General features: G+C 51.4%; 2 protein-coding genes across 5 annotated transcripts in view; one reads left to right on the top strand and one right to left on the bottom strand.

Moving 5' to 3' along the window:
- The window catches only part of Rtn4rl1 (reticulon 4 receptor like 1), a 71,533-nt gene extending 66,335 nt beyond the window's left edge, over positions 1-5,198 (bottom strand). The window contains exon 1 of the mRNA XM_023720037.1: positions 5,170-5,198. The gene's annotated coding sequence lies outside the window, so the exon portion shown is untranslated. The remainder of the gene's footprint in view (positions 1-5,169) is intronic.
- Positions 5,199-11,285: 6,087 nt separating this feature from the next.
- On the top strand, positions 11,286-20,705 carry Dph1 (diphthamide biosynthesis 1). 4 transcript variants are annotated; one of them, XM_023720041.1, is made up of 13 exons: positions 11,286-11,358; positions 12,565-12,600; positions 13,562-13,714; positions 13,826-13,889; positions 15,503-15,624; positions 16,043-16,200; positions 16,356-16,477; positions 18,532-18,600; positions 18,978-19,134; positions 19,265-19,365; positions 19,923-20,001; positions 20,292-20,432; positions 20,603-20,705. In XM_023720041.1, the coding sequence occupies exons 1-13, from the start codon at positions 11,298-11,300 to the stop codon at positions 20,690-20,692; spliced, it is 1,353 nt and encodes a 450-aa protein (XP_023575809.1). In that variant the 5' UTR covers positions 11,286-11,297; the 3' UTR covers positions 20,693-20,705. The 4 variants fall into 4 exon arrangements, with proteins under 4 accessions (XP_023575809.1, XP_004635394.1, XP_023575810.1 ...); XM_004635337.3 differs by lacking the exon at positions 12,565-12,600 and having other exon boundaries at positions 11,289-11,358; XM_023720042.1 differs by lacking the exons at positions 11,286-11,358; positions 12,565-12,600 and adding an exon at positions 11,439-11,794.
- The last annotated feature ends 6 nt before the right edge of the window (positions 20,706-20,711 follow it).

The raw sequence follows: 20,711 nt of genomic DNA, 5'->3' as shown, positions 1-20,711 counted from the left end.
GCATGCTTACCAAGTATGTCTCTGCCCACACATACACATGCATGCACATGCCTGCACACACATGCATGTACACATGCACTGTGTGTTGTGCCAACCCACTTTCTGTGCCAGCACTGAGGAATACAGAGTGGCTCCTGGGAATCAGATAGCAGGGACTGTCCCATTTGGTCCCCAACCTTCACTGACTTCAGAGAGTAATCTCAGGCCTGGAAGCACCCACCATATCTGTTACATCAGAAACCACCTCACCTTGAAGGAGGAGCCTCCACACCAAAGCGAACTGTGCTCTTCTCCCTGACATCAGCTAGACTCTGCCTCACTTCATCTTCCTTCTTTCCAACAGAACTGCTGGAAAAATTGGCCTCTCTGGGGCTCAGCCTCTGCAGGAAGGGGAGGGCCTCTGTGTCTAGAAGGTGCTGTCCTGGATGGCAGACTAAGACTGGGCCATGGCAGTAGAGGAGCAGGTGCAGGAAGAGGGTCTGCCCCAACCAGCCAGCTAGCTGCTGCCCACCTGGACCAGTGTGTTCTGGAGCTGTTGCTTTCCAGACAACCATCAATCAGTGTGGGGTGTGGCTATGTTGGCCAGGCCATCAAGTCAGCCAGGAAGGGAAGCATCCTACAGGAAAGACCCAGCCCCCAAAGAGACAAGACCTTGATCTTTCTGAGGGACAAAAATGTAGGAAGGAAGGTGCTGGCCTACTGTCCCATCTCGGTCCACAATCAAGAAATCTGTGCAAAAGATACAAAAGTGAACAGAACAGAAGAGGACAGGAAGCATGGGACAGTGGCGAGGGCTCCAGTTTCCAGCCAGAGGGCCTCCTGGAGGAACACAGGAAGGCAGTGCATGGGAACTACCAGGACACAAACGATTCAGCAGCCTGCAAAACAAATGTCACAGAGAACAAGACAGATAGGCACATGAGACAGTGAAGCTTAGGGGCTGAGAATGCCAAGAAAGTATGGGCTTGGTAGACAGACCTGACGCAGCAGTTTGTCAGCTGAGTGACCCAGAGACTGCATCTGCCTGTGCCTCAGTTTCCTCATTTTGTGGTACTAGGTATTGAACCAGAGCTTTGTGCAGGCTAGGCAAGCACTCTACCACTACGCTACATTCCCAGTCCTTTTTCAAGACAGGGTCTCAAATTCATGATCCTCCAGCCTCAGCTTCCCAAGTAGCTGGGATTACAGCCATGCACCACTATATCGGGCAGTTTCTTCATCTTTGAACTGGAGAATAAGCCCTTGCAAATCTTGCAGGGTGTCTATGGGGTGAGAGATAAGACATAGAGGACTCTCAGCTTGGCCCATAGGAAGTAATCAATAAATCCATTCAGCCATTGTCAGTTAAGTGGACAGGGATTGCCATAGCAGCTATAAGGCAAGTAAGTAGGAAAGAATAGCCCAAGTCCTGCTGCCTGTTTCCAGCTACACACATATCTCCCCCACACAGGTTCAGCCAACCATGCTCTGTGAGACCCCAGGCAGCTTTGCCTTGCTGTAGGGATGGACACTCAGCCAGTGATTCCTCGTCACCCCAGCCCATCAATATCTATGAACATCGTTGCACCTGAGCCCCCTAGCTGCGGAGCTAATGATTTCCTTGGTCTTCTCCCAGGCCCTGTGGGAGCCTTCATACTGGTCCCCTGCCATCTTCTTCCCCCTAACTCACTTCCACCCAAGGTGGCCTGGCCATTGCACCCCAAGAAAAGGGCTGCTTCCGGCACTCATCGTGGAGGGCCTGCCTTCTGCTGTCCCTGGAGGCTCTTGTTCCCATTTCACTAGCTATTTTGCTTTCTTGGCCATCTGTTCCCTCCCTGTCATCTCCTTTCTGCTTTAACCTTAACCACCACTTTGCTGCAGATGGTACCAAACAGATCTGTTCTTGACATCCTTCAAGATGTTGCCCTGTCCTGTTCATCTCATCAGAGTGAACTGCTCTGTCCTTTCTCAGGCCTCAATCCCAAAGATGTGGCCAGAGCTTGGAGCTGGATTCATCCCATAAGCTCCCACTTCTTTGGCTCTCTCTGCTGTCAGCTCTGCACAGATCACGGGGCAAATGCCTACCCCTTTCCTTGCCCTTTCTTTTTCCTAATGAGACTTTTTTCCACAGTTGGGGCAAATGCCTACCCCTTTCCTTGCCCTTTCTTTTTCCTAATGAGACTTTTTTCCACAGTTGGCCAAGAACCTCTCCTGGCATCAAGTGTATGTGGGCTCTAGTTCCTTTTCTGGTCTCCAGAACAGTCATTTCATTCTCTGGAGGGCTGGGAGCTGGTTGGCTGTGGTAAAGACCAAAAGTTTTGGGGCTAATGCCTACAATGAAGGAACCAGAGCCCATGCTGGGAGTTTGGATGCTGGACACTTTCCTCCAAATAAAACAAAACAACAACAACCAAACCAGATCTAAAGACTGCAGTGAAGAATTGGCCCCATATTGACAGAATAAGAACTGAACCAAAAAACATCGTCTGTGTTGCCTGAACTCCCAGGGATAACACTGCACTGCTGTCCTGGCTCCTACTCTGGCCACTGCTAAGAGTACGCATGTATGGGCTTTTCTTAGCGACTCTGCCTGTCCTCTCTACCAGGGTGTCCTAGTGCTTCCCTAAATTCCTCATTTTGACATAAGGTCCAGGACCTTTGAGGAGAGAAGCAGCACATTAGAAACTACAAATGAAGGAAACATTTTGGTGAGGCTGGTTCCAGAAGATGACAATCCTTAACTGGGACCAAAGTGAACTGGGAAGATGGAAATGGCACTTTAGCACTTGGCTTTGGGCTAAAAAGCCTCACATGGCAGCCCTCTAGAGAGAGGATATCCTACTTCCCCTCCACACTTCCTCCATAGCAGGAAAGAGAATCTTGGCTACCCATGAATACCCTTCTCTCTTTTCTTCATTGGGGCTAATAGGGGCACTTTTACCAATAGCTCTGAGTTCTGTTTATCCCAAAGAGAGGTAGAGATGGACCCTGCTCATACATAGCCACAGGAGGGCTTTGATCACCTAGGGAACCTCTGGATTCAAATCCACAACCACTTGATGCACCATGATCCCTCCTTCCCTCTCATCCCTTCTTCCTACAAAGGACAAGCCCAGTTCAGCCACCAGGCCAGCCCATCAGCTATGGAAACCAAGAGAACAAAATGCATCTTACTGGGTTGCAGGCCTTAATCTAGCTCTTGCTGAATTATTCAGGGATGGCATTAACTTATAAATGAGTGTGTTTGACTGATTTTGTGGTTGATGTACAGATAAATTCTAATGAAAGACAGCTACAAGATTTTAAATTATTAATTAGACTGCCACTTAACAAAGCCTATTTGGCACTCTATTTCCTTGCTTAACAAGACAAAAACTTTAAGGAAAGGCTCTGTATTAGCCCAGAGGCTCTTGATTTGCATTCTGTTTTTATAGCTCTAAAAATGAAAACCATAGATCCTGACCTTAAGCAGGCCACTTCGGGCAAAGTGAAACCCCCAGCAGGCTGTCCTTCCTTCCTGGATGTTGCTGGATGGCTTGGGGCCTTACTTGTCCTGCATGCTTCTCATCTCTTGACCAGAGGCTTGCTTTTTATATCCCTGGTTCTGCCAGGGTAGGCTAAGAGATGGAAAAGCAGGCAGAGCAGCTGCTAAAGCCTTCAGCTACCAGCACTGTCAGCAGCTACATCCCATTGGGGCTCCTCTGGTTCACAGAGGTAGGACTAGGACCAATAGAGTCTATTCATTAAGAGACGTGAGCTGCTACCCTCCCCCCACAGCCTGGAGATAATCAGAAATCACAGAGATGATTCTCATGGTCCAAGGTCTGCTCTTCCCTTCCACAGGGTCTAGGGAGAGCTGTTCTTTCTTTATCCTTCAAATCCTTTTCTGGGCTGGGGAGAAAGCTGAGAGGCATAAGCACCTGCCTCACAAGTGCAAGGTCCTAAGTTCGATCCCCAGTACCACAAAAAAAAAATAAACAAATCCTTTTCAAATAATAAACTATTAAACTTACCATGTAGACTATCTCTGATAGGTAGCAGCCATCTCAACTTATCCTATAACATTGTTGCTTGGAGCCTTTGGGAACAATTCTCCAAGCAGATACTTCAATGGCTATCACCCTTCACATTAGCTGGAGGGATACCTCTGACCATGGGTACACACCTAGAATCTACACAAAGAATCTAAGTGTCTCCTACATGTGTGCAGAAGACATAAATTCAAGAGATCCAGATCAGAGACTAAGCTACCCAGGAAAGGACCAAAACAAAAGCCATTTGCCCACACAGTGTCCCAGTGGCAGTGTCCAGGCCACACCAGCACATTCCAGCCTAGCCAGTGGCTTCTGTGCTCTGCCTCCCACTGGCCAATCTACACACAAACCTGTCTGTTGGTGGAATCCCTCCCTGGGCCAACCAGGCCCCCAGGCTATGCAGGAAGGGAAAAACAGCCCAAGTGGCAAACACATGTGACTGCCAAGCCTCCAGTGGCCACCTCTTGAGCAGAGTAAGGAACCTCCCCCGGCCCCTCCAGGGAGCAGCCCCCAGAATGCACTGGGCTTATCCAGAGCTGGGCCTCTGGTTAGCCAGGATGGGAAAGAAACCTTCTGGTCACTGCTGGAGCCTCTCTGGGCACCTAAATCATTGAAATAAAGTATGTGGGCTGTTTCGTGGCACATTTTTAATTGTAAACTGCCAAAAGACAAAAGACCAATGGGACATGAGATGTCAGATCTTTTATATTATCTCCATCACAGATCTGCAGCCCAGACACGGTGGCCACCTTTTAAAACTGCTGAAGCAGTTCTCTCCTCCCCCCCCCCCTTGCAAGTTTACACACTCCCAAGCTTCTCAGACCAAGATCTGTGCTCAGTTCTGTAAAAAGAGCCTTCTCTGAGCAGAGACACTGGTGTCAGTGCTGCTGAAGGACTTTCTAAGTGCCTTTGAACAGGGCAAGGAACAAAGTATATCCATGAAGCAGTTTCTTCAACCAGCCGCAGAGACCTTTTCCACACCACAGCAAAAAGTAGCAGTTTCCCGGGTTCTGCACCTACCCACGTGGAGGGCACAAGTTCGTGACTATTCCTACACAACAGGGCAATCAAGCCTCCACGGATGGTCCAGGCTGGGGCCCTGCTCAGCCTTTCCTGCCCCCTCGAAAGAGGTTGTTTCTTCACCCACCTGTCTGACCTGCTTATCTGAGTCTCTTCCATCACCGCTACTTTTCTCCGCTCATCTCGGGGCTTCACTTCTCCCCATCTCAGCCACCTCCCCCTGCCCGTTTTCTCCTTTCCCATCCTGCTGTGAGGTCAGAATCTTGTGCTTACGACACTTCGGTCTGTTGCCATGGAAACAGGGGCGGATTAAGGCTGAAGCTCCGAGCTCAGGGATCAGGCCCCTCCACTACCTGGGCGCCAGCCTCCGCCGGCTCTTGGGGGGTGAGGCAGCCCGCAGTTGGCGCTGAGGCTGATCCACCACCCAGCCGGACCCAGAGACTAGGGTGGTGCAGGCAGGGTGCTACTGGCCCCTGGGACCTGAGAAGGGAAAGAAGCAGGCGCAGAGGCCGAGCAGGAGACAGCGGGGCCCTCGGGCGGATGGCACTGTCACTCGCCCTCCCTTAACTCCGAGGGGCAGCACCCTGCACTACAACCACGTGGGGGCGCGGCGGGACATCTTGGGCTCCCGCGCCAACTTTGCCGCGCTAGGTGCCTGTCTGCTGGGGAGTCTGGGTGGGGTGGTTGTGGAGTCAGCTCTCTTCAAGTTGAGCCGGCTGGCCCTGGCGGCGCAGCCTGCCCGCGCCGCCCTCGCCTTTAAGTCTCTCCATTCCAGACATAAAGAAAGTTTGAGGAACTGGACTTGAAGCTTTTGTCATTCCCCACCCTCGGCCGCTGGGCGCCTAGTGATTGTCCCTGGGGACAAAGCAGGCGGCCGCTTGGAAAGGTGTCCGCGACCTCCCCCCCACCCCGAGAGCTTGGGCGCGAGGCGAGCGCGGGGCGGCGCGGTGCCTGACTGCCGGCTGCGCTGGACCGCGGGTGGACCTGACCTCGTGGAAGCGGCAGGCACAGAGGCAGCTGTCGCGCGGGGCTTGGAAGCTGCAAGTACAAAAACTTTACAATGGCAAACCAAAGGTCCCAGGAGACCAGCTCCCCTTTTAGCACAATGCTCAGTTTGATCTCGGACTGCCCCTTCCAGTCAGAACCTTAGGCCTGGCCATTTGGTTGGTGGAGCAAACCCCGTGTCTCGTTACAGGCCACCGAAGGGAACTGAGCTCCAGCAGCAGCTCCTCGGTGGGCGCGTCCGACAAAGACAGCCAGCTCGCTGGGAGCTGCCTCCTGGACCTCGAGCCCAGGCGCTGGACAGCTCCTCGGCTCGTGGCTCTACCCCGTGCATCTGACTCCAACTTGCCCCTGCGGCTCCAACTCACCTTTGCGAAGCATGTTGGCCGCGGGGCTGCCGCTCCGAGGTCGGCCTAGGCGCGCTCCCTCTCGGGATCCAGATTCAAATCCCTGGGCGCCAGCTGCAGCTAATCCGAGCGCGTCGAGGCGGGGGCAAACCCGGGATCCGAGTGTGCCCGGTGGCTCGGCCCCTCAGGGGCATGGTGAGCCCGAGCCCCGCGCCGAAGGCACCGGCGCCCGCCAACGACCGAGGCTCTGCCTGGCAGCTCGGTGCGCTCGCTCAGCCCCGGGGCAAACCGATTGCTCCACGGAGTCGGCGGCCTCTTTCTGCTTCCCGGAGCACTTTGCAGGAGGTTTTGATGGAGGACACCGCCCCCCGGCCGGCCAGCCGGCGGCGGGCCCCTCCTCTCCGCCCCCTCGGGCAGCAGCCGCGGTGACTGCTGCAAAAGGGCGCTCGCAAGCACAGCCGAGCTCCGGGGAAAGCGCCCGGCGCGCGTTTGCAGGACTGAGAGATCGGCGGAGCGGGGCGCCTCCCTTCCTCCCCCCCGGCTTCCCCCACCTCTCCTCCTCACTCCCTCCCTCGCTCGTTCGCTAGCTCCCTCCCTCCCGCTCCACTCCCCGCCCCCGCTCACGGAGCGCCTCCCATACAAAATTTATGAAAGTGCTCTCAGCTCGCGGTGCCGAGCGCCGTCCTATTCCCAGGGCAGCGGCGCTCAGCCTTGCGGCGCCGCCTCCCAAGGTGTTTTCGATGCGCTCCCCCCGGGGACGGTTCTCGGCCCAAGTCCGTCCAACTACCTGCCCCAGGCCCCCGGCCGGTCTGAGGGCCACTTGAAAGCCCCTCAGGGCCCCGCAGGCTTCACGGAGCCCGTACTCGCAGCCCAGCCCCCGCCAGCTCGCCCTTCCCGGCTGGAGGTCATCGGGAGAGTGGCTGGAAGCGTGCGCCCAGCCGACCGCCTGGGACGCGACGACCGCCGCCCAGAGTCCGGGTCACAAGTCCACACCCCTGCCACATCTCCGAAGCCCGGTGCCCCTTCCCCCTCCGAAGCTCGACGGTTGTTTTTTGTTTTTTTCCCCAAAAAACAGCTCCAGCGAACCCAGACATTCCCCATCTCGCGTCCTAGGACACGGTTCTTTGAGGGGAGAGGTGCGGGGCAGCAAGCATTCGGGGAGGTCTAGTGCAAACTCCATAGGGAAGGACAAGTGTGGGGTTCCAATGGGCTATTTTACAGGAGGGTGGCTTCTGATCTCCTCAGACCCCCGCCCCGAGATTCGCAGAAAATGGAGGAGGCACCACTTAGTAAACGGTCCCACACAGGGCCCACAGGGCTGGGTGTAGAGAAGGTTGAAGCCAACAAGATCCTGGTTGGAGGCCAGCACCCCCTACTGGTCTGGGATGGGAGGGATTCAGGGGGAGAAAAAACAGAACAAGTCACTCCCTCTATAATTATGTGAGGAGCTACTATTTCCGAAAATTTAGCTAATAAGACAAAGTCGCTGTCCTCCTGGAGTTTACATTCTAATAGGATCAAATGAAAAAGGTCCAGAGGAGATGATAATGATCTTTGGAAGGAAAAAAAAAAGCGGGATATTGTTCTGGAGCTGACATAGGGCCTGGGAAAGCTGCTTTGTGCAGGTGACATCTAAACTAAGAACAAAACAAAACTAGGGGCTGGAGATGTGGCTCAGTGGTAGAGTTCTTGCCCTCTGTGATCTCTAACACCACAAAAAACCAAAAAGTAAAACCAAATAAACAAAAAAATCCTTGGGCTGGGGAGATAGCTCAGCCATCTAAGCACCTGCTTGGCAAGTGCAAGAACCCGAGTGTGGGCCGGCCAGATAGCTCAGTGGACAAAAGCACCTACTTAGGCAAAGCGCAGTGGCCAGGTTCAAATCCTGGATGTGCCCTGCTGGCCGGCCCCAGGGGCACACTGAGACTGAGACTGGGTATGGTGGTGCACACCTGTAATCTCAGCACTTGGGAGGCTTAAAACAGGATCACTACAAATCTGATCTACATAGCGAGACCCTGTAATCCCTGTACCAAATAAACCCAAATTTGATCCTCAGTACCGCCTGCTAGGCTGGCCACCAAAACCATGTATGGTGGCTCTTGTCTGTAACCCCAGTGCTGGGGAGGCTGACAGGAGGATCACCATGAATCTGAGCTGTGTAGTGAGACTCTGTACTTAAATATATAAATAAATTATATATATATATATATATATATTTTTTTTTTTTTGGCAGAACCGGGGATTGAACTCAGGCCCTTGCGCTTGCCAGGGAAGTGCTTATTCCACTGAGCCATCTCCCCAGCCCCCAAAAAATATTTAAAGAAATATTTCATTAGGGGCTGGTGAGATGGCTCAGTGGTCTAAAGCAACTACTTAGAACAAGCTTAGCAGGGGCTGGTGAGATGGCTCAGTGGTCTAAAGCACCTACTTAGAACAAGCTTAGCAAAGCCCAGGGACCGCGGTTCAATCCCCCAGCACCACATGCCAGCCAGCCCCGCCCCCTGGTGGGCTGAGCTGGCCACACACACACACACACACACACACACACACAAAATAAATAAATATTTAAAAAAAAAGTTTAAAAAAAAAGAACAAGCTTAGCAAAGCACAGGGACCGCGGTTCAATCCCCCAGCACCACATGCCAGCCAACCCCGCCCCCTGGTGGGCTGAGCTGGCCACACACACACACACACATAAATAAATAAATAAAATTTAAAAAAATATTTCATTAGATTTGTTTCATTTTTTAGGGTGTACAGAGTATGTAAATGCCTCTTTTGGCAGATTACTCAGTTTGGACCCTTTTGGGGTGGGAACAGAGGGTAGAACATTTCTTCTATTATTCCTACCTCCTGCAATCCTGCACTGGCCCCATACCTTGCCTATACCAGAGCTGAACTCCAGGACATAGAGAACTGCAGAGGTCCTCTATAATACTAGAGCTCAGAGAAGCTGAACACTTGCTTGGTGTCACACAGCAGATCAGTGATAAAGTGTAGGCCAGAATCAGGGTATGCTAATTGTTTGCACCTCCCCAAACCGCCTCCCCATGACCCCCTGTCCCACAAACTCCAACATCCTAGGCAAAGTTGGGAGGCGTGAGTGTAAGAAGCAGAGTTATTTCAGGCCTCCGGAGGGCCTGGTGCTGCTGGAGTCCAGCCAGGAAGTGGGGGCGACTGTAGGCAGGTGTTGTGGTGCAATGGGGGGGGTGTACACTGTGCCTGCCTTCTTTGTCAGGTGGTAATTACTCAAACAGTTGAGTAACTCAGGAAGAGAGACCCCCAATGGCAGGAGATAGCCTCAACCCAAGTAAAATGGCAGCCCCCAGTGTCCTGCACTGCAGGTCTCACATGTATTCTTGGTGTCCAGTTCTGGGCATCACCAGCCCTTCTGGGCGAGAGCTGTTCTTGCAGGACAGAGACATGGGACAATGTTGTAAGAGAAAGGGGGCTTAGTGTAAGCCTCATGAATAGGTCTCAGCTCTGATAGGGAAAGGCCCTAAGGGATAGAGCATTGCTAGGAGGTAGCCACTGCTGTTGGAGCCAAGCTTTCCTTTGGAACTCGAAGCTGAATCCAGAACTAACGCTGGCCACTGGCTGGGTCTTGGAATGCTGAGGGGAAGAACTGGGATCCTAAAGTTCAGATAGTGCACTGTAGAGTTCCAGAGAGGCTGGAGGAAATGAGAAATGCACACTTGACTCTTGTCAAGATGACAGAGGCAGGTGTTCCTGGGATTGTGCTGGCCACAAACTGGTTCAGGCTGTTATCTTTGCTAAGGCTAGTGGCCTGAGGGGCAGAGCACTGACTTTAGCTCTTCTCCTGGGCTGCTCACTACCAGCCTGCCTAAGCTTCCCTCCTCTCTGGACAGCCTCCTAGGCAGGGCCTGTCCCTGGCTGCTTGTTTGCAGGTCTCCCCAGTACCTTAATTAGGGGTTTCCAAGCAGGAAGGGCCTCCAGGGGAGCCTGAGGCCACAGAGTTGCCTTAAAGGGCCAGATATGCTCACAGCACTGGGGGCAGCAGGGAAGATGGTGGCAGGGACTGGGGGTTGTGTAGGCAAACAGCTCTGGAACACAGCTTTTCCTTGTGGCAGATTTTGCTGAGGGCCAGTTCCATAGGTATTTTGTTCTTCAAAGGTCAGGGTTGTCTCACTGGCTTCTCTGCTTTATACTTCAGGCCCTAGGAAATCTGGCCACTGATTAGCAGGAGAAAGGCTAAGCCTGAGGAGCAGCCTAGGCAGGGCAAAATATGTCCAAAATCCTGAAGGTTTACACAATAGAGTCCTCAAGCTGCCTTATCTTTCCAGGAAAGTACACTCAGGTGCCCTGCCTTTGCTGGAGCTGCAGTTTCTCCTGTGTGAATCTTGTCTACCATGAGCGCTAACAGTGATGAAAGGCACTGGGGACATTCCAGAAACCCACATCAAGGCTCTCAACTTGCAACTGGGCGGGTGGGTGCTAAGTTCGGTCCTGCTGCGGCAGTCAGGTCCTCTGAGGTCGGGAATGTGGTTCCCCAGAGTAGCAGGCACAGTCCTTCTTACCAGAAAGGGAATGAGAATTGGGAGCAGCAGGGAGAACTTCAGAGCTCACCTCCGCAGGTACGTGGGGGTCCATTGTTTTGGAAGTGTCAGTTCCATTGTTTTGGAAATGTCAGCTTTATGTCAGGTCGGGGAAGAGGGTGGTAGACAGGGTCGCAGGGAGAGGACAACTGCAACTGGTCCGAGACCACTAGGGATACTAAAGATGAGTCCAGACCTTCTGGGCTGAGCACTATTGTCCCGCCCCTATTTCCTCCTTTCCTCCACCCAGCGAGAATCCCCGCCCTTCGCCGACTGATCGGCGATCGATCGCACTGTCTGCACACTCGGCGGTCTTCCAACGCTGCCTTTTTGCTTCCCACGTGGGCAGGCGGGCGATGGCGGCGCTAGTCGTGTCTGAGGCTGCGGAGCCGGGCAGCCGTAACGGCCCTGGCAGAGGTGGGTGCTGCATTGTTGCGGCCTCCAGACTTCACATCTCGGAATGAGGGCCCCAAGTCAGGAACTGGACGAATCTTTTAATGGCTGAGGGCCCCTTCTCAGCCAGGCCCGGAAGTCTCTGTTACTTTCTGGGCCGCTCTCACCAGAGCCCAGGGGACCGGTCCTTGCTTTCCAAGCCGTAGGCGCAGTTGAGAGCAGTCCCTCCTGAGGAGCTTGTAGTCCTCAGGTCAGAAAACACCCCCTGACCTGGCTGGTAGACAGACACGAGAAGGTCGACAAGTAAGACTGGGCAGGGAGGAAAGGGGCCTGCCTGGTTGCTACTGCGGGAGTTTCACCAGAGTGCTCTGAGGAAATGCTTCCTGGGAAGAGTGTGGTGTCACTCACCAGGCACCAGCCAAGCGCCCTTTGAGTGCCAGGCCTGCGTTTGGACTACAATGTAAGCCTTGCCCCGAGGATCTCAGTCTCGCTAATGTAACTGTTACATACTGACCTAAACAGAAGATGACAGCCCCGTGATAAAAGAGATGCCTGTGGGATCTAGGAATTCATAGAGCTGCTAAAACCAACAACAACTCCCATATCCCAGAGACCACAAAGGACTTGGGCCTGTCAGAAGAGGTTTTGTACATGGACCAAGAGAACTGGGCTTATTGTATATACAAGACCCTGAAACAACTACCCCAAAACCAAGTGTAGCATTTAAATCTGGTCTCAGCGCCCCAGCCTCCTGACACCCCATACACTACATATATATATATATATATATATTTTTTTTTTTTTTTAATTTTTTAAAAAATGTATTTGGTACAAGGTCTCACTATGCAGCTCAGACTCGTAGTGATCCTCCAGTTTCAGCCATACCCGGTCTTGGTGGCTAGCTCAGTGCACCTGAGGTGAGGCCAGCATGGCATGTGGTACTGGGGGATCAGATTGAACCCCAATCTGCAGGCACTTAGACCTCTGAGCTATCTCTTCAACTCTCCTCCCATATTTGGTGGGTTCAAGCATAGGTCTGGGAGGATCCTGTCTATTATAAGGAACTTAGCAGAAGGTATGGTATATAATGGTATATAATATTATACTATTATATGGTATATAATACAGGCTCAATAAACGTTCATTGAATAATTTCTTACCCTTTCACATTCCCAAACTATTGCTTAAAGAAATACTGTACAAGGTACAAATTCTCTTTTTATTTTGCGGAACTGGAGATTGAACTCAGGTCCTTATACTTGCCAGGCAAGCACTTATTCTACTGAGCCATCTCCCTGGCCCCATGGTACAAATTCTCTATGATGAATATGATCATTATTTATATCTACATTGTACAAAAAAATCTGATTAGAAAAAAAATATTGTACAAAGGGTTTGAGCTAAACTATTCTAGAAAACAGTACATGGGGCCTGGGAGATGGCTCAGTGGAATAAGCGCTTCCCTGGCAAGCGCAAGGGTCTGAGTTCAATCCCTGGTTCCGCAAAAAAAAGAAAGAAAACAGTACAGATTAGAGACTACAGTTTTAGCAAAGAGCACAGACATTTTTTCCTTTAATCAAGGGTTTGTTGTTAGCATCCACCCTGTATCTTTCCTGGGGTGGGGCTAAGAGGAACAATGAGATTAGGAATTTGTTAAATCCATTCAGTGTGTGGTGTTGGTTTCACTTTTAAATGAGAGGAAAGAAAGTATAAAAAAGTACAAGAATTAACCGATTAGTCTTTGATTCTTAAGGTCAGCAGTCTATTAAAGAAATACTGTACAGTATTTCTATTAAAGAAATAGTACTTGTAACAGTTTTCTCTCATCTAGGACCTCAGCACTATCAGGTGTTCTTGGGATTAGAGGGACATTTTCCCAGACTGGTTGGACTGGTGAGACTCTTGGGTTTTCATGGGGCAGTAGTATAGAATTTTCCAGAATCCCCTGCTGTCACCTCTACTCTCCTGAGGTAAAGCATGAACCATGCCCATCATGGCTTTTAGTCTTTGATTCCCAATAATCACATTGTAAAAATTAATTGTATAGATTTCCTCTTAGTTTCATGGGCTGCTTCTCTATTTTCAGGGAATTTATTGGGAAAAAAGTTGGACCAACCTCACTGACATCTGGGATCTGGCCCTTAAATTTAGAGGATTGACAGTTTAGCTGAGTCTGTCTATAGTCTAGGCCAGATACAGACTCAGACTTAGTATGTATTTGTTACAGGTCGGGCCACTCGGGGCCGCTTGGCCAATCAGATCCCCGCTGAGATCCTGAACAACCCCCAGCTACAGGCAGCCATCCAAGCCCTACCTTCCAACTACAACTTTGAGATCCCCAAGACCATTTGGAGGATCCAACAAGCCCAGGCCAAAAAGGGTGAGCCTTGATATTAAGCTGGAGAAGGGAAATGTCTGGCCCAGAGATGGGCAGTGTACCTACCACAGTCTGTTCTGTCTCTGCCTCTTATGTCTCTGCTCTGTCTTGCAGTGGCCTTGCAAATGCCAGAAGGGCTCCTCCTCTTTGCCTGCACCATTGTGGATATCTTGGAAAGGTGAGACTAGGGGTACTGGAGAGGAAGCTGGCTAAGACTTTTCCTTGCTCATTACAGCCCTGCCTGTTGACATGTTTTTCCCTTCTGGACCTCTGTCTTCACCCCTCTGCTCCCACAACCACCCATGTATACACAAAGGGAGCAACCCCAAAACAAAAATCCTAGTTTATTGAGAACCATGCTTATCTGTGCACATTTCCCCTCAGCTAGAAAATTAGGATGAGAAGAAATTTGTTTTTCTCTTCAAGGCCTAGAGCAGGTAGTAGGACCTGGGGAGGAACCTAAACATATTCATAGGTGATCCTAAAATGGGCTGAAGTGTCCAGCTAGGGGGATCTTGGGGGGCAGGTGACAGTGGTGGTGTCTTTTCTCAGGTACATTTAGGGAAGCTGGGCACTGGATGGCAGGAGTGAAAATGCCTAGGGAAAGGTATTCACTCCCTTTACCCTGGCTCATTCTAAGTTTCTTTAATACAATGAGCCATCCTTGAGGGGGGTGAGTGCTCAGCCATCTGGAACCAGCACATGCAGAGGGAGGGGGAATGAAGAGAGAAGAGGAGGTCATCTCCTGCTGAGAACCTCCCACTCCCCTGCTGCTGCCCTGCCCCCACTCTACTTCCCCTTCCCTCCACCACAGACCCACTTCCCTGCTCCCACCCTCTTGCCCCTTGGGGATGCTCTCTGGGGCTCAGGCCAATTTGCATACATTTTAATCTATAAAAAATTAAGTGCTCTGGCTGACTCAGAGCCTGGGCTGCATTCTAAGGAGCTGAATAATCTGCTTCTGTGCAGTATGATTTGGGGAAGGGTTGGAGGAGAGGGCTGCCTGGCAGCAACTTACCTTCCCCCACCACACCCTGGGAGAGGAATAGAGGGAGCCTAGTCATAGAGCCAGGATCCCTGCTCCAGTTGTGGGTTTTGTATTTAAGAGCTTGGCCTCTTGCTTTGTTTCTTGGTGAGTTCAAAGGCTACGGGGTCTTCCCCACCCACCCCAGTCCCCCTGTGATTCAGGCCTGGCAGCAGATCCCAAGGAATTGTGCTGGCCAGAGCCCACTCTTCCTGACGCATGAGGCGTGTGGGTGGTGCCATGTGCTGTGGGGGAGCTGCACATAGGTCCCCTCATCCTGGGTACCCAAGACCTTGCTATGGGTGGGGAGGTAGAAGGGGTCCAGGCAAGAGGGAGGCTGAGTATCCATACTTCCATGCACACACGCCACAATGCTGGGGTGTGAGAGAGGAACATTTGCATGTGTACATGTGCCCACTACCCTGGGTGGGATGAGTCCCGGCCTTGAGGGTCTGTGTTGGTGCCCATGCATACCTGCCTGAGGGTTGGGGGTCCTTCTTGCAGTCTGAGCCTGGGCTGAGGAATCAGGGTGCTGCACAGACATCCTCATGCAGCAACTGTTCCAGGAGTTGCTGCCAGGGCTGAGGGAGGTGGCAGCTGCGCCCCTCCTACTCTTTTTTTTTAGCAGAAGTGGCAGCTGCCAACCCAAGGATTTGGGAGGGGAGGGGAGAGAGGAGCTGAGCCTTGAGATACCTCCAGGGATTTAAGGCTTTCCCACCTCATTCTTCCTGTCACTGCCCAATTGTTCCCCACTCATACCCCTGCAGATTCACAGAGGCTGAAGTGATGGTGATGGGTGATGTGACCTACGGGGCTTGCTGTGTGGATGACTTCACTGCAAGGGCCCTGGGAGTGGACTTCTTGGTGCACTATGGCCACAGCTGTCTGGGTATGGTGGGCTAGGACTCCTGGACTGGTAGGGAAGTAGGCTGCACGCTGATCTTTATCCCAATATCTCCTTGTCCCACTTACAAACTTACCATAGGCAAGTCTCCTGGTTTCTGGGATGGCCTTGGTCTTCCTGCTCTGCAGGTAGATCTTTCCTTTAGATTTGGTTGCCTTGGAAACTATGCTACTGTCCCAGATGTGTATGTTTGAAAGGCTTGTGGTGGTACAGCAAGCTGGGCCCCCAGCTGAGTGACAGAGAAGGAGCTTCTAGGGTACCTGTGAACCCTTCCTTTCCCACTTCCTCATTCTGCCACCAGGCTGAAGCCATAGCTGTAGCTGCTCAGAGACCAGAGTCCAGGGCAAGTTCTGTACCTTCCTGCCTTCCAAAAATAGTTACCTCAATTCTTCTTTCCCCCAAGTTCCTATGGATATCTCAGTCCAAGACTTCCGGGTGCTGTATGTCTTTGTGGACATCCGGATAGACACTGCCCACCTCCTGGACTCTATCCGCCTCACCTTCCCTCCAGACAGTGCTCTTGCCCTAGTCAGCACCATTCAATTTGTGTCAACCTTACAGGTAAGTAAAGTGAGAATCCCTAGCATCTCATGGGGTAGATGATGGCCACTGTCCAGCCTGTTTCTGGATCCCCATGCCAGGTGGTCTATACTTTTTTTCTGCCCCTAGCCCCCTTTCCTGAGCCACTTGCATCCCTTCCCTCATTATCCCTACAGGCAGCTGCCCAGCAGCTGAAAGCTGAGTATCGTGTGAGTGTCCCACAGTGCAAACCCTTGTCCCCTGGGGAGATTCTGGGCTGCACATCCCCCCGACTGTCCAAGGAGGTAAACGCTATTGTGTAAGTAAAAACTGGGGACCGTGTCAGAGAGACTTTAGAAGTATATCCTGGGAAACAGCCTGAGATCGTCATACAGGAAAGGAAACTGATTCTAAAAAATCTCCCTACCTGTGTCAAGGCTGCACCTCCAAGATGGGACTAAATAGGAACTAGACTTCAGCTTTGCTGTCTCTCTCCAGGCTTTGTCCACCATCAGAAGGCTGTGCCTGAGGACAGGAATCAGAGGGCCTGCTGGGGAGGGGTTGAGGATGGGACAGAAATGGTGGGAATATAATTGGAGAAGATGGATGGGCACGCCCAGACTGCAGCCCCATTAATTTAGTATCTGGACAACTAACAAGCAAGAGCAGCGTGTCTCCTGCTGCCTAATTATTTTAGGTAATGGAAATGCTTAATGTTGTGTGAATGCAGCCAGCCTCAGAGCCAGCAGCTCCCCCACCTGGGACTGGGAAGGAGAGCCCCATTCCTAACTAATGACAGGGAAAAAGGGAGGGGCACCCTCTGGTGCAGTCCTGCCCCTGGGGCTTTGGATGCTGGTCCCATAAGCCTACTGCATCCATGTGGGCATTTCTGCTCACAGGGCCACATCCAGGCCCTCCCCATTCTAGGCCTGTCAGCTGTGCTCCCCAAGGGATATTCCCTGTGTGTCTATGCCTCTATAACCCTGAGGTCCTAGATGCTTCCCTTGGGGGCTTCCAGGTATGTGTTGGGGGAGGGATTCTATGAGTATTGACTATTCATCAATTGAAGTGTGATCGCCAAGGGAGAAAGAAATGGCTAACACAAGCAGATTAACTTTTGTGCTCTTTCCACGGCTTGGAAAGGTACTGTTGGATAGCATCTTTTAGGGCATTCTTGGTATAGGCTGGCAGCAGGTCTCAAATAGAGTGCTTCACAGCTGCTTAACTTTGGGCAGGTGTCTTAACATCCCTGACCCTCAACTGTGTTTTCTTTAAAATGGGAATACTAAAAAGCCATTCATCGTGTTATATACTAGTAATCCTAGTACTCTAGCACTAAGGCAAGATTTAAAGTATAAGGCCAGCCTGGGCTACATAGTGAGACACTGTCCTTCTATCCCTAAAACAAAAGAGTAACGGCAGAGGGACACTATCATTGTCTTGGAGGTTACTTTTTTTTTTTTCCTGTATTTTAGGGAAGGGTCTACAGGGTGTTCAGGGTCTCACTGCTAGATTGGACTCATAGTGATTCTCCTGTTTACATCGGCCCAAGAGCTGGGATTACAGGCATGCGCCACCATGCCTAGTCTCAATTGCCATCTCAGCATGTGCCAGGGGCAGGGCCAGCACGGCAGGCTCGGGGAACTCCCTGACCCCTGCGCCTGCTTGCAGGCGCTTAATCCGCTGAGCTATTTGGCTGGCCCAAGGTTATTTAATAGCTGGTGGACACATACATTTCAGATACTTAGTCTAGGCCTAGAACACAGAAGGCACAAGTCTAAGGAACAGTAGCTACTCATATAATTTAGTACTTGGACCAAAGAGCTGGTTTGGGAAAGAGTATCCAGTGAATATCCTGAACCCTTATTTTCAGGCAAGGGACTCCTTGGACACCACTTTCCATATATGTATTGAGCCTGGTAAGGATCTGTCCCCCAGCTTCCAAATTATGCTCTCTAGAGGCCCAAGTGACCTTACCGTAGCCTTATCTGCTCTATACTCTTACTCCAGAAGGCTGGGGTGAGGCAGTTCTTAGATTTTGTATTACATAACTATGGGGGAGTTGGGGTGTCTTGAAGGCATCCCTGTCAACTCCCACCCCTTTACACTGAGATACATCTTCAGGCCTTTTTTATTTTGAATATGGTTTTACTAAGTCATCTAGAATGGTCTTAAATTTGCAGTTTTCCTGCCTTGGCCTCCCAGAGTACTGGAATTTCAGGTGTGTGCTTCTACACTTGGCTAAACTCCTTATTTTATATAATAGAAACCAAGGCCTTAGAATGGAAAATGATTTCTCCCAATTTTCATATGGCAGCAAGGGCCTCTTCTGCTGTCCAACGCCATACTTCCAGCTTCTTTCCATCTCTGCAGGTATCTTGGAGATGGCCGCTTCCATCTGGAGTCTGTCATGATTGCCAACCCCAGTGTTCCTGCTTACCGGTATGGGCTGCACCGGGCTGACCCTTGGGATTCACATTAAGATCCTAAGAACCTCCTCAGCTCTTGCCTGCTCCATCTATGGGACTGATCCTTCCACTGGCAATCCTTGTACTTGTCTGGGGCCTGATTTCTTTTTAAATTTTATTTATTTATTTATTTGTGTGTGTGTGTGTGTGTGTGTGTGTGTGTGTGGCCAGCTCAGCCCACCAGGGGGCGGGGCTGGCTGGCATGTGGTGCTGGGGGATTGAACCAAGGTCCCTGTGTTTTGCTTTAAACCACTGAGCCATCTCACCAGCCCCCATGATTTCTTAATTACCTGCATGGGGCAAGAGTTTTAGGAGTACCTGTTATAGTAACCCTGGCAACTTCTTTTCTAGGTATGACCCCTACAGCAAAGTCCTGTCCAGAGAGCACTACGACCACCAGCGCATGCAGGCTGCTCGCCAGGAAGCCATTGCCACTGCACGCTCAGCCAAGTCATGGGGTCTTATTCTGGGCACTTTGGGCCGTCAGGGCAGTCCCAAGATCCTGGAGGTCAGCGAGCTTGAGATGGCCTCAGGAGAAGGGGGCTGAGCAAAAACCCAGCTGGGAAAATCAGTCAGCTAAGGGATTTATCTTTGGCTGATCACTGTGACCCCAGTTTTGTCTCCCTTTCCACAAACAGCATCTGGAATCTCGACTTCGAGCCTTGGGGCTTCCCTTTGTGAGGCTGCTGCTCTCTGAGATCTTCCCCAGCAAGCTCAACCTACTTCCTGCGGTGGATGTGTGAGTTTTCACCTCATCTACCTAGCTTGATTCTGGCTAAAAGCTGGGTCCTGCTTAGCAAATCAAAGCCTGCAGTCAATGGGAATTGCTTTCATGGTCATGAAATCTTAATGTTTACCAAGAATTTCCCAGGGAGGGCCTACCCTTGGTCTTAGGTCACTTGCTTTGTCTTTTCTTGAGGCTCAGAGGTAACATCACAGTAGTTCTGGTGAGATGAGTGAGGGGCGTTTTGTGCCTGAGCTGTACTAGGTACTAAATTTGGTTCTGGAAATACTGTCACAGGTAAGCTGCCCTCAGTGAAGTCAAAGGAAGCAACAGGAGAAAACAAGCAGCCGTATAGTATTCTAAACTGCAGTAGGTGATAGTCTTTAAGACTGACAAATCCTATTGTTAGAGTTGGTAGCACAAACCTGTAAACCCAGCATATGGATTGCTGTGAGTTTGAGATCAAAGTCCCATTATTCATGGGGATGTATTGGAGACACTTGAGTTCTTCAGCATGCTACCCAGGAACAGGAAGACCCCTACCTCAGGTCTGACCACGCTTCTCTTCCCAGGTGGGTGCAGGTGGCATGTCCTCGCCTCTCCATTGACTGGGGCATGGCTTTCTCTAAGCCATTGCTGACACCCTATGAGGTAACATCAAGTTTTGAAAATCCATGGGACAGTAGGCTCTGTACCTCAAAGAAGCGGGTGGACAGCATTTGGTTCTGCTCACAGGTTCTGACTTCTCTCGTGAGTCCCTCAGCTGAGCCACTTTCTTGCTGAGTGGCCTTATGCAAGTTGCTGAACCTTTCTGAGCTTCACATTTACTTTCTGCTGTTTGAGAATAATACACCCTTCTTAGTCCCTTGTGAGAACTGAATTCAGTAATCCGAGCTCAAGAAAATGTTGGCAAGTATTACTGTCCGGTTTTCCTCCGCTAGGCAGCCGTGGCCTTGAGGGACATTTCCTGGCAGGATCCCTACCCCATGGACTTTTATGCCGGCAGCTCCTTGGGGCCGTGGACAGTGAACCATGGGCGAAACCAAAACTCTCACGGCCCTGCCGGACCTGAATCTGGGAAGGTAGCCAGGGCTTCACGGAGGGAGGAAGGGTAGTCCGTGGGCGCCCCCTTGGCAGTAGCTGCCTCCGTGGAGACATCAGTTGAGGCCGCCGCTCCGCGGCCATAACGTGAAATGCACTGAAGTGAAGAGGTGGCCACAGAGACAAGCCTGACCCATATTTGCGACTTCAGGTGCAGGAGGGATCCATGTGCCCCTCTCCAGTCACGGCTTGCAAGGGTTGCAGCTGCAGAGATGAAAAGGTGGTGCCGCTAGCTCCTTAAGACGCCCGTGGGTCCCAGG

This window comes from Octodon degus, unplaced genomic scaffold (assembly GCF_000260255.1).
Source record: "Octodon degus isolate 3935 unplaced genomic scaffold, OctDeg1.0 scaffold00072, whole genome shotgun sequence".
NCBI lineage: Eukaryota > Metazoa > Chordata > Mammalia > Rodentia > Octodontidae > Octodon > Octodon degus.
This window is presented reverse-complemented; position numbering and strand designations above follow the sequence as displayed.